This window comes from Leucoraja erinacea, chromosome 31, assembly GCF_028641065.1.
Source record: "Leucoraja erinacea ecotype New England chromosome 31, Leri_hhj_1, whole genome shotgun sequence".
NCBI classification, from domain to species: Eukaryota; Metazoa; Chordata; class Chondrichthyes; order Rajiformes; family Rajidae; genus Leucoraja; species Leucoraja erinaceus.
The window spans coordinates 14,922,115-14,936,659 of record NC_073407.1 but is presented as its reverse complement, the minus strand read 5'-3'; the positions used below and the strand labels follow the sequence as shown (position 1 = coordinate 14,936,659).

The 14,545-nt window shown below is 41.5% G+C and overlaps 1 protein-coding gene across 12 annotated transcripts in view; it reads right to left on the bottom strand.

Moving 5' to 3' along the window:
- LOC129711967 (rap guanine nucleotide exchange factor 1-like) overlaps positions 1-14,545 on the bottom strand; it is a 122,176-nt gene that overhangs the window by 10,279 nt on the left and 97,352 nt on the right. For all 12 annotated transcript variants that reach the window (XM_055660036.1, XM_055660035.1, XM_055660037.1 and 9 more), the window contains 8 exons: positions 11,612-11,687; positions 10,973-11,057; positions 10,703-10,795; positions 6,704-6,889; positions 6,442-6,526; positions 3,338-3,432; positions 2,743-2,821; positions 2,393-2,494 (listed from right to left, as the gene is read on the bottom strand). In XM_055660036.1, the coding sequence (XP_055516011.1) occupies positions 2,393-2,494; positions 2,743-2,821; positions 3,338-3,432; positions 6,442-6,526; positions 6,704-6,889; positions 10,703-10,795; positions 10,973-11,057; positions 11,612-11,687 (801 nt within the window). The remainder of the gene's footprint in view (positions 1-2,392; positions 2,495-2,742; positions 2,822-3,337; positions 3,433-6,441; positions 6,527-6,703; positions 6,890-10,702; positions 10,796-10,972; positions 11,058-11,611; positions 11,688-14,545) is intronic.

Below are 14,545 nucleotides of genomic sequence, written 5' to 3'. Positions count from 1 at the left end.
TGAAACACAGAGGTGGGGGTGTTATGGCCTGGGCCTGTATGGCTGCTGAAGATACTGGCTCACTTATCTTCATTGATGATACAACTGCTGATGGTAGTAGCATAATGAATTCTGAAGTGTATAGACACATCCTATCTGCTCAAGTTCAAACAAATGCCTCAAAGCTCATTGGCCAGTGGTTCATTCTACAGCAAGATAATGATCCCAAACATACTGCTAAAGCAACATAGGAGTTTTACCAAAGCTAAAAGATGTTCAATTATTGAGTGGCAAAGTCAGTCACCCGATCTGAACCCAATTGAGCATGCCTTTTATATGCTGAAAAGAAAACTGAAGGAGACTAGCCCCCAAAACAAGCGTAAGCTAAAGATGGCTGCAATACAGGTCTGGCAGAGCATCACCAGAGAAGACTCCCAGCACTGGTGATGCCCATGAATCGTGGACATCAAGCAGTCATTGCATGCAAAGGATATGCAACAAAATACTAAACATGACTACTTTCATTTACATGACATTGCGGTGTCCCAAACATTATGGTGCCCTGAAATGGGGGGGGGGGGGGGGGGGGGGGGGGGGAGACACTATGTATAAACACTGCTGTAATTTCTGCATGGTGAAACCAAAATGTATAAAAATGGCCTTTATTAAAATCTGACAATGTGCACTTTAATTACATGTGATTTTTTTTCTATTACAAATCTCAAATTGTGGAGTACAGAGGCAAATAAATAAATGATGGGTCTTTGTCCCAAACATTATGGAGGGCACTGTACTAGTTGAAGTATGAATCTTTTTAATGGCTTAGGGCAAATATAATGAGCAGATAATAATGTGCAATAAAATAAAAATGTTAGATTCCATTCGTTGAGAGCACAGGGAACAAAACGATAGATTATATGCAAAATGTTTAAATATAGAAGAGAGTGTTGGGAGAAATATGTTTGCAATTCACTGGCAGTTAAGTGAGATAATTAATGGTTGAAATAGAGACTGCCAACAATGTGGAATAAACTAAATGGGATGGTTGAATAAAGATAGAACAGTGAGGGGCACTGACAATGTCAAATGCTAGCACCAGATCTGTGGCAATTTCTATACAATTCTACCTTTACCGACTCCGGTTTCAGACTATTGAGTACACTCTGGAGAATTAATTAAAATCCAATCTACCTTAAACAGGTGTGTTAGCCTGAAGCCACAGACTGCTTATCTTTAACAGCCATCCTCCCCAAGAGAATCGCTCACTGTTTTCTTGGACAATTGGCAAAGCATTACCACAGCAATTACTAGAGAACATAATGAGCTTCTTGTGTGGCAAAAGAAGGTACAAAGAAAACTCACAACTGATTTCATAATCTGTTCAGATCACTTTAGGGGTGCATTGTCACTGTTCTCCTGAACACAGTTTGCCTTTGCATTATCAATCTTTCTCTAGTTCATAGTGCAGAGGCTTAACAACAACATTAGTCATCTCTGTAGTTAAACCATTATTGGTGCAGACTTCTGAAGCATATTCTCACAAGCATTCTTGGAACACTGTTTAGCTCTGCTGAGCCTCACATTGTAAAATCAGCTGCATGACAAGCATCAACTTACACCATGGAGGCAGGAGCTACAATAATATAAGAAGCACCTTGATGCTACAGATTACATGACAATACTGTGTACTAAAGTTTGTCACAAGTTTCTTATCTAGATGGTTACTCAAGGGACTTTGTAAAGCAAGGTGCTGATATGCCTGGCTTGTTACCGTGGACGGAAGGTATGTATTCTACAGTTCATACATTTATATTGCTGTAAAAAAAAAAGAATGCTGGAAAAACTCCAGTCGGGCAGCACCTGTAGAATGAAAAATAGTCAATGATTTGGGTCTGCGATCCATCGTTATAACTGGGAAGGTCCTTCATTTTGCTACCTCTATTAAAATAACCTCTATTACAAAAGAACATCAATAAAAAGACATTAACATTCTGAGATTCATTCAACAACATTGTAATGAACATTTTGTCTTAAGCCCACTATCATGCAGTCATCTTATTCCTAGATTGTAATATCAAAAATACAATCGCTCAGCTTTGAATTTACTCAACTGACTATCCTGGAGATGAACAATTCCAAGTGGCAAAGGAATTTATCAGGCGTACAGTATTCAACCAGCTCATTTCCAAAGTTTTAAAATTCTTTCTAGTATGTTTTTGCAATGAGGGTACCTATTTACAGAATGCTACTCAGACATGATACCATAACAGCCACGTAAAAGTGGGCTGTGTCACCATAAATTCAGCTTTTGCCACCCAGGAAACATTTTGCACCAATTTACAGATAGGTTTTCCAGTTACTGCAGAGATTGGAGCCTGGACATAACATACAAAACTACAAATCACAACATTACCTCTGAAGTCTGCTTCTGCCATTCCAATCTGCGGATCGGTGCCGAGTCTAATGCAGATAATATAGCCAGGTACGAGTTAAAATTATTCAGTTTGCGTAAGTGCTAGAAATTAAAATGAAATTATAAAAAAAATTAAAAGGTTGAATTTCAGTATCTGCTGCAATGATTTCAAAGTTTCAAAGTTACATGGCCATTTTGGGTGAGATTTTGCTTCACAAGGTTTTCTAGCCATGCACCGTTCTATATATTAAATACATATGTCATGCAAGTTATTTGTTCAGCAAATCTTACAGTTCTCAGAATGTGACAGCAGAGAAATGCTACAACACATTGTGTAGCAGTTTACGAACCTTCATAATTTTGATAAATTTGAGGAGTAACCGTTCTCGATCTTGTGCCTTTTCCTGTTGAATAATTATTGACCTCACCCTGAAAGACCAAAACATGAATACTTTGATATCCAGTGTCCCTTCCTGGAAAATGGTACTGGTTCAGGAAAATACATCACGCTCGCCTCAAAGCTTTGCAATCACGCAGCCTCATTAGCACTCTGGCCCAAAAGCTCACATGTTCAAAACAAAATGGGAAGCATAGGAAGATTGAGTATGATGTGTGGGAATCGCTTCGAATAATCATCGCCAGCACCAGCAAGTGTTTGCTGTCACAGTTCCCCACTGTGATGATGTTAATGCTAAACATACTGCTACAGACATCAAAGATATATCCCAGAAAGGAATGACAGCACAACCTCCTTCATGTCCCTGTTTTGATATGTGTACCCTGCCGCGGCACTCAATATCGACCGGCTCCCAGACTTGCACTGCCCACTTTTATTCCACCCAGATATTCGCAAACCAGGAGCATGCAGCTGTTTCAATGCAGAACTTGGCTTTTATCTGAAGCATTTTGGCACAGAAGAGCTGAGAAACATTGCTTCATGCTTACCAATAGGACATATTGTTGAAGTGCTCTGTAAACTGTGTTAGGTTTGGACTCTTCTCTTCGTTCTGTTCTTTGGCCCAGAGTAAAACCTCAGGGATCTGACATTGAGAGAAGTGATAAAAGAGAGAGATGAAGGGAGCTATAAAATGTGCTAGGCTAGCCCTACACAGCCTGGATCGGAATGAAAACTGTAGCACAAGGGAATCACCAACGGAATTTAATTTCATATCACTCCCATTGCTAATTGGAGTGTAAAACCATGACAAGGTGTCAGTTTAAATTTTATTTGTGGGCATTCTCATTTGATAATCAGCATCCCTTCCTGGATGTCTCCTCCATTGCCAGCGTTTCGCCGAACACCTCCGCTCAGTCCGCAATAACCAACCTGACCTACCGGTGGCTCAGCACTTCAACTCCCCCTCCCATTTCCAATCCGACCTCTCTGTCCTGGGTCTCCTCCATTGCCAGAGTGAGCAACAGCGGAAATTGGAGGAACAGCACCTCATATTCCGCCTGGGACCTTGCGTCCGGATGGCATTAACATTGAATTCTCTCAATTTTGCTAGCCCTTGCTGTCTCCTCCCCTTCCTTAACCCTCTAGCTGTCTCCTCCCACCCTCCCATCCCCCCACCCTCGGGCGCCTCCTCCTCCCCTTTTTCCTTCCTTCTCCTTCTCCCCCCCCCCCCCCCCCCCATCAGTCTGAAGAAGGGTTTTGGCCCGAAACGTCGCCTATTTCCTTCGCTCCATAGATGCTGCTGCACCCGCTGAGTTTCTCCAGCAATTTTGTGTACCATCCCTTCCTGGAGATTGGTCTGACCTGCTTTCATCATTAAACCTGTCTACAAACCATGACCACTGTCTCAAATGTAATGGTCAATTATTTATACTAACAAAACACAACAGCAAAGACTTCTACTTAGTTTTCTTCTTCCACAGATGCATATTATTTTCCACTTAGGATGATCAGATATTATTGTTCCACTGGGCATTGTCCTCAGTTCCCTGCTTTCTGTAGTACACATTGAAGTGTACATGGAGTATACAAGTTTGATATAAAAACTGGGGATAAGGGTGACAGTGAGAAGAAAACTTTTAGAGGCTAGAGGACATTGATTGCCTGCCTAGTTGGATAGATAAGCGGCAAAAGGAATGGAATCTGGAGAAAATAATTCATTTGGGAAGAAGCAAAATGGCATCAACACACACTATTTGCGGGAACAGGAAGTTTATAACCACAGATGCATAAAAGGCAGAAAATCAAGTTCCAACGATAGTTAAAGAGGCACAAGCCCAGGCATGGAATGCAAGTGCAGGGAGACTCTGCCTCGAGTACTGAGTCATCACATTACAGGAAATTACACAACTGCACTAAGAGGGAGTAAAGCAGGCTGCCATGACCAAAACAGTGTTATGATTTACATCTATTATGAATCTACTAATTCCCACAGCTATCGAGACTACACTTCTTCCCACTCTGCCTGCTGCAAAGACTCAATCCCCTACTCCCAATTCCTCTGTCTACACTGGATCTGCGCCCAAGATGAGGTGTTCCATACCAGGACATCTGAGATGTTGTCCTTTTTTGGGGAACCGGGGTTCCCCTCTTCCATCATAGATGAGGCCCTCAAAAGTCTCCTCGATATCCTGCAGCTCCGCTCTTGCACCCCCTCCCCTCAGTCGCAACAAGGACAGAGTCCCCCTTGTCCTCACCTTTCACCCCATCAGCCATCACATACAGCACATAATCCTCCCACATTTTTGCCACCTCCAACGGGATCCCACCACCAGACACATCTTCCCATCTCCACCTATTTCCGCTTTCCTGCAGAGACTGTTACCTCCGCAACTCCCTGGTTAACTCATCCCTTCCCACCCAAACCACTCCCTCCCCAGGTACTATCCCCTGCAACCGCAGGAGATGCAGCACCTGTCCCTATACCATTTCTACCAACTCAGTACAAGGATCTTGACAGTCTTTTCAGGTGATACAGAGGTTCACTTGCAGCTCCTCCAATCTTATCTACCTTCATCTGTTGTTCCAGGTGTGGATCTATATATTGGCAAGACCGAGAAAGCGCAGGCTCGGCGATTGTTTTACTGAACACGTCCGCTCAGTGCCTAGGCCAATGTACCCACCAGTTGCTTAACACTTTAACTCCCCCTCACATTCCACCTTTCTGTCCTAGGCCTCCTCCACTGTCAGAGTGAGGCCCAGTGCAAATTGGAGGAACAACACCTCATATTTTGCTTGGGAAGTTTACACCCCAGCGGTATAAATATTGACTTCTCTAACTTCATGTAACCCTTGCTTTCCTGCTCTCTCCATCCCTGCCCCTTCCTAGTTCTCCGACCAGTCTGGCTGTCCCCTTGATTACATTTTATCTCTGTATGCTTCATTGTCACCTTCTCCTAGCTATCCTTGAACCTCATCCCCTTTGATGTCTCGTTTTCACACCTTACACTTCCTTATATCTCTGTGTCTCCCTAGTCCCAGACGCTCAGTCTGAAGTAGGGTCTCAATCCGAAGCGTCACCCATTCCATCTATGCAGAGATGCTGCCTGTTCCGCTGAGTTACTCCATCATTTTGTGTCTAGTTATTAGATTGTATACACTTGGCTTGCTTTCTTTGAAATAGTCAAGGCTGAGGAAGACTTTAATAAAATGTATATAATCATGGGGAGTCTAGACACAGTAAACAGAATGGCCCTATGACGGGGACATGAGAGTGGAGTAATTGGTGGGATTAGAAGCGAGAGTCCAACAAGGGTCTGGACTCCACTACGTGGAAAGATGGTCAATGCAGAAACCCACATCATTGCAAAAATATTTGCTTGCGTTCGAAGAGCATCGGAGCTATGAACCGCCCATTGGAAGGAGGGGAGAGCTGGGAAGCTTTTTTCCCCCACCATTGGCGCAGACACGAGAGGCAGAATTATTTTTCTCCCTCAATTGAATCCTCTAACATCCAGTCTTCTACTGGTCCACAATTGTTTCAACAATTCAGGCAGGCAGAACTTGACAACTCACCTCCTGTCAGTGAATATGTAACAATGTGTACAGCTCGCAGAACAATGAACTATTCAGATCCATTCTGACAAATCTTTACCTCAATTTTGTAAAACAGCTCGGCATCCAGAAGTGTCAACTGTTCAGCTATCTCGTGACTGTGGAAGTCATGAAGCGTTCCAGGCCTGCAGGAGTAAGAGTTCAAGTGTTACAGAAAGTCAAGGATTGATTTTCACACAAAACATTCTCCCAATGACAGACAAAATTTAAGAGACTCCCCATTTCCACCTATTTATAAACTTTCCAAGTAACCACAATAAAAGAAGGATATTGTCTAACAATGATAGACCTGGAGTCTGTACCTTGCTGCCACCCCACGTGCAGCCAATGGCTTCATCAGACCAGCATACTTCACAGTCCTCTTCTGATCTACTTTATCCAGAATATTCTTTCTCAAAACCCGGGCCAGACTCAGTTCACCACTACACACTAAACGGAACACAAGTTCCATGAGCAACTTCAGGATGTCATCCGAGAGCTCCACCAGACTGGGAAAAGAAACAGCAACAAGGAATTGATCAGATGACATGCAATCACTATAGTATTATGGGCAGTATGTATAAATTCATACTGCACATTATTAATATTTACCATGCAATAAAATAGACAGCAATCTTCTGAAATATGTACATAAAAAAATGATTTATACAGATATTGAAAAGGGCATACATGCAACTTCAATACCTCCACAATCTACATCATAAGCTGCCAGTCAATGTGAGCACCCTTAAGGCAGATGCAGATCAAGGTATTTAATATTATTTAATGCTTGCAAAACAAACTAGCACAATTATAGTGGCATCCAATAGTCAGGTTTCAGATCCTTCACCCCCCCCCCCCCCCCCCCCCCCCCCCCCCCCGCCCTCCAACCCCCCCGCGTAAATCAAGTATATTCCAGCATTAATAATAATAATATATTTTATTGTCATTGCACATAAGTGCAATGAGATTTGGTATGCAGCTTCCATCCGATGTCATAACTTAAATAACTAATAAAATTTAGACTTAGATATAATAGACTATATTTCCAAATGTACATCATTAGCCATAGACAATAATTGCAATTATACAGTGCTATTAATATAGTGAAAATGCCCTCCATTGGTGTTTTAATCAAACTGAAAGCCACACAAGAACGTATGATGGGAAAACAGTATGTGAATAATAGACGCATATTAAAGCAGGAAAGTAGCAGAGAGGTAGAGATTTATAAGGAGGGATAGCAGTTAATGCTAAGGTGCTGCCAACAAAATTTTGCTGGTCATCCATTTGTGATTTGGGCTCAGTCTGTCTCCTCCGGTTCAGGCTGACGTACTGGATGTTCCACAGCGCTGCTCGCAGCAACACAACATAGACCATCTGCTTCCAATTGTCACATTAATTCACTTCAGGTCTCCCCAAAGATACTGTTTACCCCAAAACATCAGCGGGACAGGCAGCATTTCTGGAGAGAATAAATGGGTGACGTTTTGGGTAGAGACGCTTCTTCAGACTGAGAATCAGGGGAGAGGGAGACCAGTGGAAGGGTAAGGTGGGAAAATGACAGATCAAAGCAGACGATGATCAAGGAAATGTAGAATGGATCATTGTTAGCTTCTCACCAGAGATGCTGCCTTTCCCGCTCAATTACTCCAGCATTTTGTGTCTATCATCGGTGTTCCTTCTTACACATCCCTCATTCTCAGTTCTGACAAAGGGCTTAGGACCTCAAAGATCAACCGCTTCTCTTCTCATTAACTTTCTGTGCAGTCAGACCTACCACGATTGGAGCATTTTCAGTTTGTACACTGATGCCCAGTTTTGGTTTTGTCAGGACCACATGGTTCCAAAGTAATCCCACGCTTCATCCAAACATGGACTGTCTTTGACGTATGGCAGCAATTGACCAGTTGTGGCATGAAAGAGCTCTGGTAAAACTGGTAAGCAAGAGGAATCACGGCAATGATTGGAGTCATAGCTCACTCAGAAGATGGCTGTGGTTATGAGTGATCAATTATCCCAGTCCCAACACACCACTGCAGTTCCTCATGACTCGTCTTGGGCCCAACCATATTTGGTAGTTTCATCAATAATTTTCCTACCATCATAACGATCAAAATTGGATATGAATGCTGATATCTACACATGCTTAGTTTTATTCACAACTCCCCAGCCAATCCATGCCTGCACATCATTCAATCTTAGACTGATCATTGGCTACGAAGTACCAGGCAGTGACCATTGTCAACAAGAAGATCTAACTACCTACTCTGATTCCATCACCAAGTCACCCAACAACATTGACAGAAAGCCTTTCCTGCAAAACATAAATCAAGGGTACAGAATACTTCCCTCTTGCCAGAAGGAGCACTTCTCCAATCTTGATCTCCAACATAGAAATTTAGGTGCAGGAGTAGGCCATTCGGCCCTTCGAGCCTGCACCGCCATTCAATATGATCATGGCTGGTCATCCAACTCAGTATCCCGTACCTGCCTTCTCTCCGTACCCTCTGATCCCCTTAGCCACAAGGGCCACATCTAACTCCCTCTTAAATATAGCCAATGAACTGGCCTCAACTACCCTCTATGGCAGAGAGTTCCAGAGATTCACCACTCTCTGTGTGAAAAAAGTTTTTCTCATCTCGGTTTTAAAGGATTCCCCCCTTATCCTTAAGCTATGACCCCTTGTCCTGGACTTCCCCAACATCGGGAACAATCTTCCTGCATCTAGCCTGTCCAACCCCTTAAGAATTTTGTAAGTTTCTATAAGATCCCCTCTCAATCTCCTAAATTCTAGAGAGTAGAAACCAAGTCTATCCAGTCTTTCTTCATAAGACAGTCCTGACATCCCAGGAATCAGTCTGGTGAACCTTCTCTGCACTCCCTCTATGGCAATAATGTCCTTCCTCAGATTTGGAGACCAAAACTGTACGCAATACTCCAGGTGTGGTCTCACCAAGACCCTGTACAACTGAAGTAGAACCTCCCTGCTCCTATACTCAAATCCTTTTGCTACGAAAGCTAACATACCATTCGCTTTCTTCACTGCCTGCTGCACCTGCATGCCTACTTTCATTGACTGGTGTACCATGACACCCAGGTCTCGGCCAACAACAGCACTCGAGGGCCTGAGCTACAGGGAGAGGTTGAGCAGGCTAGGACTCTATTCCCTGGAGCGAAGGAGAGTGATCTTATAGAGGTGTACAAAATCATGCGAGAAATAGATTGGGTAGACACACAGAGTCTCTTGCCCAGAGTAGGGGAATCGAGAACCAGAGGACCTAGATTTAAGGTGAGGGAGGAAAAATGTAATAGGAACCTGAGGGGTAGCTTTTCAAGCAAAGGGTGGTAGGTGTATGGAACAAGCTACTGGAGGAGGTAGTTGAGGCAGGTACTATTGCAAAGATTTAAGCAGATACATGGATAAGGTAGGTTTAGAGGGATGCGAGCGAAATGCAGACAGGTGCAATTAGTGTAGATGGGACATGTTGGCAAGTTGGGCCAAAGGGCTTGTTTCTACGCTGTAACACTCTCCGATTCCATAACAAAAACAGCTTGCCTCCATCCAGGACAGAACAGTCCATTTAAATGCCATTCAATTCACCATCCTGAACAATTATTCCATCAACTCCAATCATGGCTGCACCATATACCACATGAAGAGCAACAGTACCTCCAGAACTGGGTCAAAATACTGCGACATCGCAATAGGAGTATCTGAACTCACTCATATAGTCATGCCTTTGCCCCAAAGAAGATAGAGGAAATAGTTGGTCAAAAATTATTAATTAAAACTTAGCAACAAAAGGTAACAACAATATAAACAAGCCCTGGGTGCAAATAATCATGTGGGTCACTTGGCGATATGTTATTCTCTGCTGGGACTTAATAATTTTTGGTATGGAAATAACTATGTCTAATGACATAAGAAAGCTGCAAATATTCTTCAGATTGATTCTTCAGATTACAATTATTAAGTCACATAGACAGTATAGTTTCCTATACAAGACAAATATATTGTACTTCAAAATGTCTGCAGACAAACAATAGCTATATTTTCTTAGGTAGACACAAAATGTTGGAGTAACTCAGCGGAACAAGCAGCATCTCTGGAGAGAAGGAATGGGAGACCCTTCGTTAGACTTGACCCAAAACGTCACCCATTCTTTTTCTCCAGAGATGCTGCCTGTCCCACTGAGTTACTCCAGCATTTTGTGTCTACCTTCAATTTAAACCAGGATCTGCAGTTCTTTCCTTCACGTTATTTTTTTCTTAAAAATGTTGTAGAAACTAAGTGTACAACAATTGCCAACATTACTCACCACAACTCATCCACCACGCGGACCAGAACGAAGAACGTATTCTTGCTCACCCGTTTTTTGAAAGTATCCGGACAGTGGCAAAACTTCTCATAAGTGGTTATTAGTTAGGAAAAAATAGCTGTTCCATGTGTGTGTATGCAGGCAATGTTATAAATGAGCTTTTTCACAGTAACAACTTTCTTGGATGCATGTCACGATGCTAAACATTAATTGCGCCTTTATACCAAATTGAAACAGGGAATCTTGTATAAATTACAAAAAAAAGGATATCGATGGTGCAGTTTCTTGATGATGTCCTCAGGTGGGATGAATGTTCTATACGTGGTCAGAAATGCCTCACAGTAAAGGACTAAATCTAAAGTGGAAGACAAGCAGGCAAATGGAAGTATGAACAAAAGAAACAGGTTATGAGTACTAAATAAGCTTACTGGTTTCCAATATTCCTCAACATGATAATTAAATCAAAAAGACACAAGATATGTTCCTTCAACCAAAGAAAAGCATGGTGCTAACTTTATTGAATCTATTTGAACTTGTTTTGCTAATTTTCAGTCACAACTATTCTCCCTCCCTCTTGACTTTACTCATCAGCCCAAGTGGTATCTTAAGACCTAAATACATTACATCTTAATGTAATGAATAAGTTAAGAACAGATTGCAAGCTTCAACAGGAAGGAAGGGTTGGAATAAAAAAGAGTAAGCAACAATTTACAGTAAATTTAAAGCAACATTAAAATAATTAAAGTCCAACTAATTTGGTCTTCAAAGTGGAGAACTTCCAAATGGCAAAATATAAAATGGTAATAACATTCCAAGAGTAGAGAGCAAGAGATCATTTATTTTCCTGTCAAAATCTGAATCACAAAACTGGAATTAGGTCTATCCTTTGGATGTCATTCCAGTGGTTACCTTTACGATCTGTCTCGGTTGCATGCACGATGAGAATATCCACGGAGCCTCCTCGCACCTCTGGGCCATCTTCTCCCTAGAATATTGGTTGAAAATTGTATACATTCTAATGTATATATGCAAGCAAAAAGGAATGTCAATTTAAAAATGCATCAAAACAAAACCAATCATAATATAAAATATGTTTTGTTCTGTAGGCTGGACTCCCTCTCCATTTACTATGCTTATAGTAACTTGAAAAATGATCTAGGTTATAAAGAGGGTTTTGTACTCTTGCCTTTAAGATTTTAGAAACATCTATGATTTTTCCACAGCCGCAAAATTATCATTATGGCAAACAGCTTGCCAATGATTAGTGATTTTGTACGCACACTTGCAAGTGATGGATTTAATGTGTAACAAAGAAAATGACTGTTTCAGAAAGTCAGATTTCCCATTGATTAACAACTGTATTGATTAAAAGAGCTTGGAATCAATTTTATATCAATATTCTGAGAGCTCATAGCTCATTTCTAAGCAACCACACATAAAAATGTCTATTTTTATTAAACTTACTTCAAACTTGTCAACCATAAGTGGGATAAATAAGCATCAGTTGCTTCATCCTGGGTGCTATTCAAGGCGGTGTTTCAAAATTTAAAGTGAGGTAGTAGGGAAAAGAAACATTCCCCCCCCCCCCCCCCCCCTACCCTTGGTAAAAGACTCCGTGCATTCACCCTATCTATTCCCTTCATGATTTTATATCACCCTCAGCTTCCTGTGAATAAAGTTCCAGCCTGCCCAACCTCTCCATATAGCTCAGTTCCTCAAGTCTATACTGCGACCCATTTTCAGGGAACTATGCATCTGTCCTCCTAGCTCCCTCTACTCGACAACACTCCCCAGGGCCCTACCAGTCACTGTGAATGAAGGCTGCCCTGGCTTGACTTCCCAAAATGCAACACCTCACACTTGTCTGCATTAAACTGCATTAGCCATTCCTCAGCTGGTTAAGATCATGCAGAGAATTTCAAATCCCATCCACTTCTTGAAAGATTTATAATCTCTTGTTCTTTTGCCAATTGCTATATATCTTTAAACTCATTCTTATCTCTTCTGCCAATTTTTTTTCATTTACTTTGTAAACTAGCTAAGATTTTAAAGAGACAAGTGTCTTCTGAGCTTTTTCTGTTCCATACAGCATTACCAGTGTTTCTGGTCCGTAACAAAGCTTCAAGCACGGTACCTAGAATTAGGGAGGTCTTTGCCCTTCGTGCCTTGTCTCATATTTATCTGTAATTTTCCTGCAATTTACTGCCATCTTCCTCATTTTCATATCATCCACACATTTCATGAATAATGCCAAAGCTAAGGCATTAGGTCATTTAAAACATTTTCTAAATCGCATCACTGAACTTTGGGAATCATCACTGCCTACCCCCATCAAGTCTCAAAACAGTTCACCACAGTACAATTATCTCAGGTAATTTTAAAATTATGGACGTAATTTATTTATAGTTATATCAATACTGCTCAGGGTACAGGATGCCACCAAAGCCTGTACATAAAACATTTTCCAACATTTTTAAAACTTTATTGGACAATATTTACTTCTGTGAAATAGTGCTTCGGATTAAACTAAACCAGGCATACTTGAATGAATGAATGAATGAGTGCTTATGAACACAGTGCAGCTGGAAACAATTTGCATGAAATGTGGGAAGTGGCAAAGGAGATATTTGGCTAAATCCCATGTGAAAGCTTGAATTACTTTTTTCCCCTTAGCCCCATTTATAAATAGTATACCTTGAGTGCCTTCTGCCATAATGGGAAGAAAACAAAATATGAAGCTATTTAAGATTACCTAGCTTCAGATATTAATTACAAAAAGTATTTTGTGTTTTAATTACTATAAATATTAAAAATATATATACTAATGTGATAATTGTAGGTTTTCCACGTTACTGAATCTCAAAGCACTGTAAGTTTAATGGCACTGGGCCTCTACTCGCTGGAGGTCAGAAGGTTGAGGGGGGACCTCATTGAATCTTACAGAATAGTGACAGGTATAGAGTGGATATGGATAGGATGTTTCCACTGGTGGGAGAGTCTAGGACCAGAGGTCAAAGGAGGGGTGAAGGAACTTCTTTCGTCATAGGGTAGTTAATCTGTGGAACTCATTGCCATGGAGTGCTGTGGAGGCTATGTCAGTGGATATTTTTAGGGCAGATAGACAATTTTTTGATTAGAACGGTGTCAAGGGTTATGGGGAGAAGGCAGGAAAATGGGATTAGGAGGCAGAGATCAGCCATGACGGCAGTGGACGCGATGGGCCGAATGGCCTAATTCTACTCCGATAACTTGATTCTGTATCAGCAGGTTATAATCGGGAATAAAAGCAGAATATTGAATCTACTCAGCAGTTCATATAGAATCTGTGGAAAGAGGGGCAGAGTTAACGCATGTTGCCAGGGACGTTATATTTATAGGCCATCAGAGAGCAGGGTTTGCTATTTGCAGCAAGATGTCCACCATGCTGGATTTGACCTTGTGCAAGGATCTGAGAGTAGTTGTCCTGTAGTCGAGTGCATACTGACTGGGGAAAGGAGATGAGGACGCTGAACAGCAATGGCTCTGGGCTGGATGGAAATCCAAGGCCAGCTGCAGCAGAATCTGCCACTCCTAGATCAACCTCATCAGCTACCTTTATACCCAGCGATAAAAGATCTATTGGGAAACAATCAATTCCCTAGATTGGCTTTTACTGATTAAATGCGGCAATTTCAATATAAACTTGGATACCAACTCAAATTTTGGTTCAAATTTAAGATGATCAGTAAAATTATTATTTTGTTTTAGTGCAAGAAATGTATCATTTCGTCAATTTTCTTGTGTACAACTTTACATTCACAATATAGATTCCAGTGTTGTCCTTCCAATACACTCTTTCCTCCG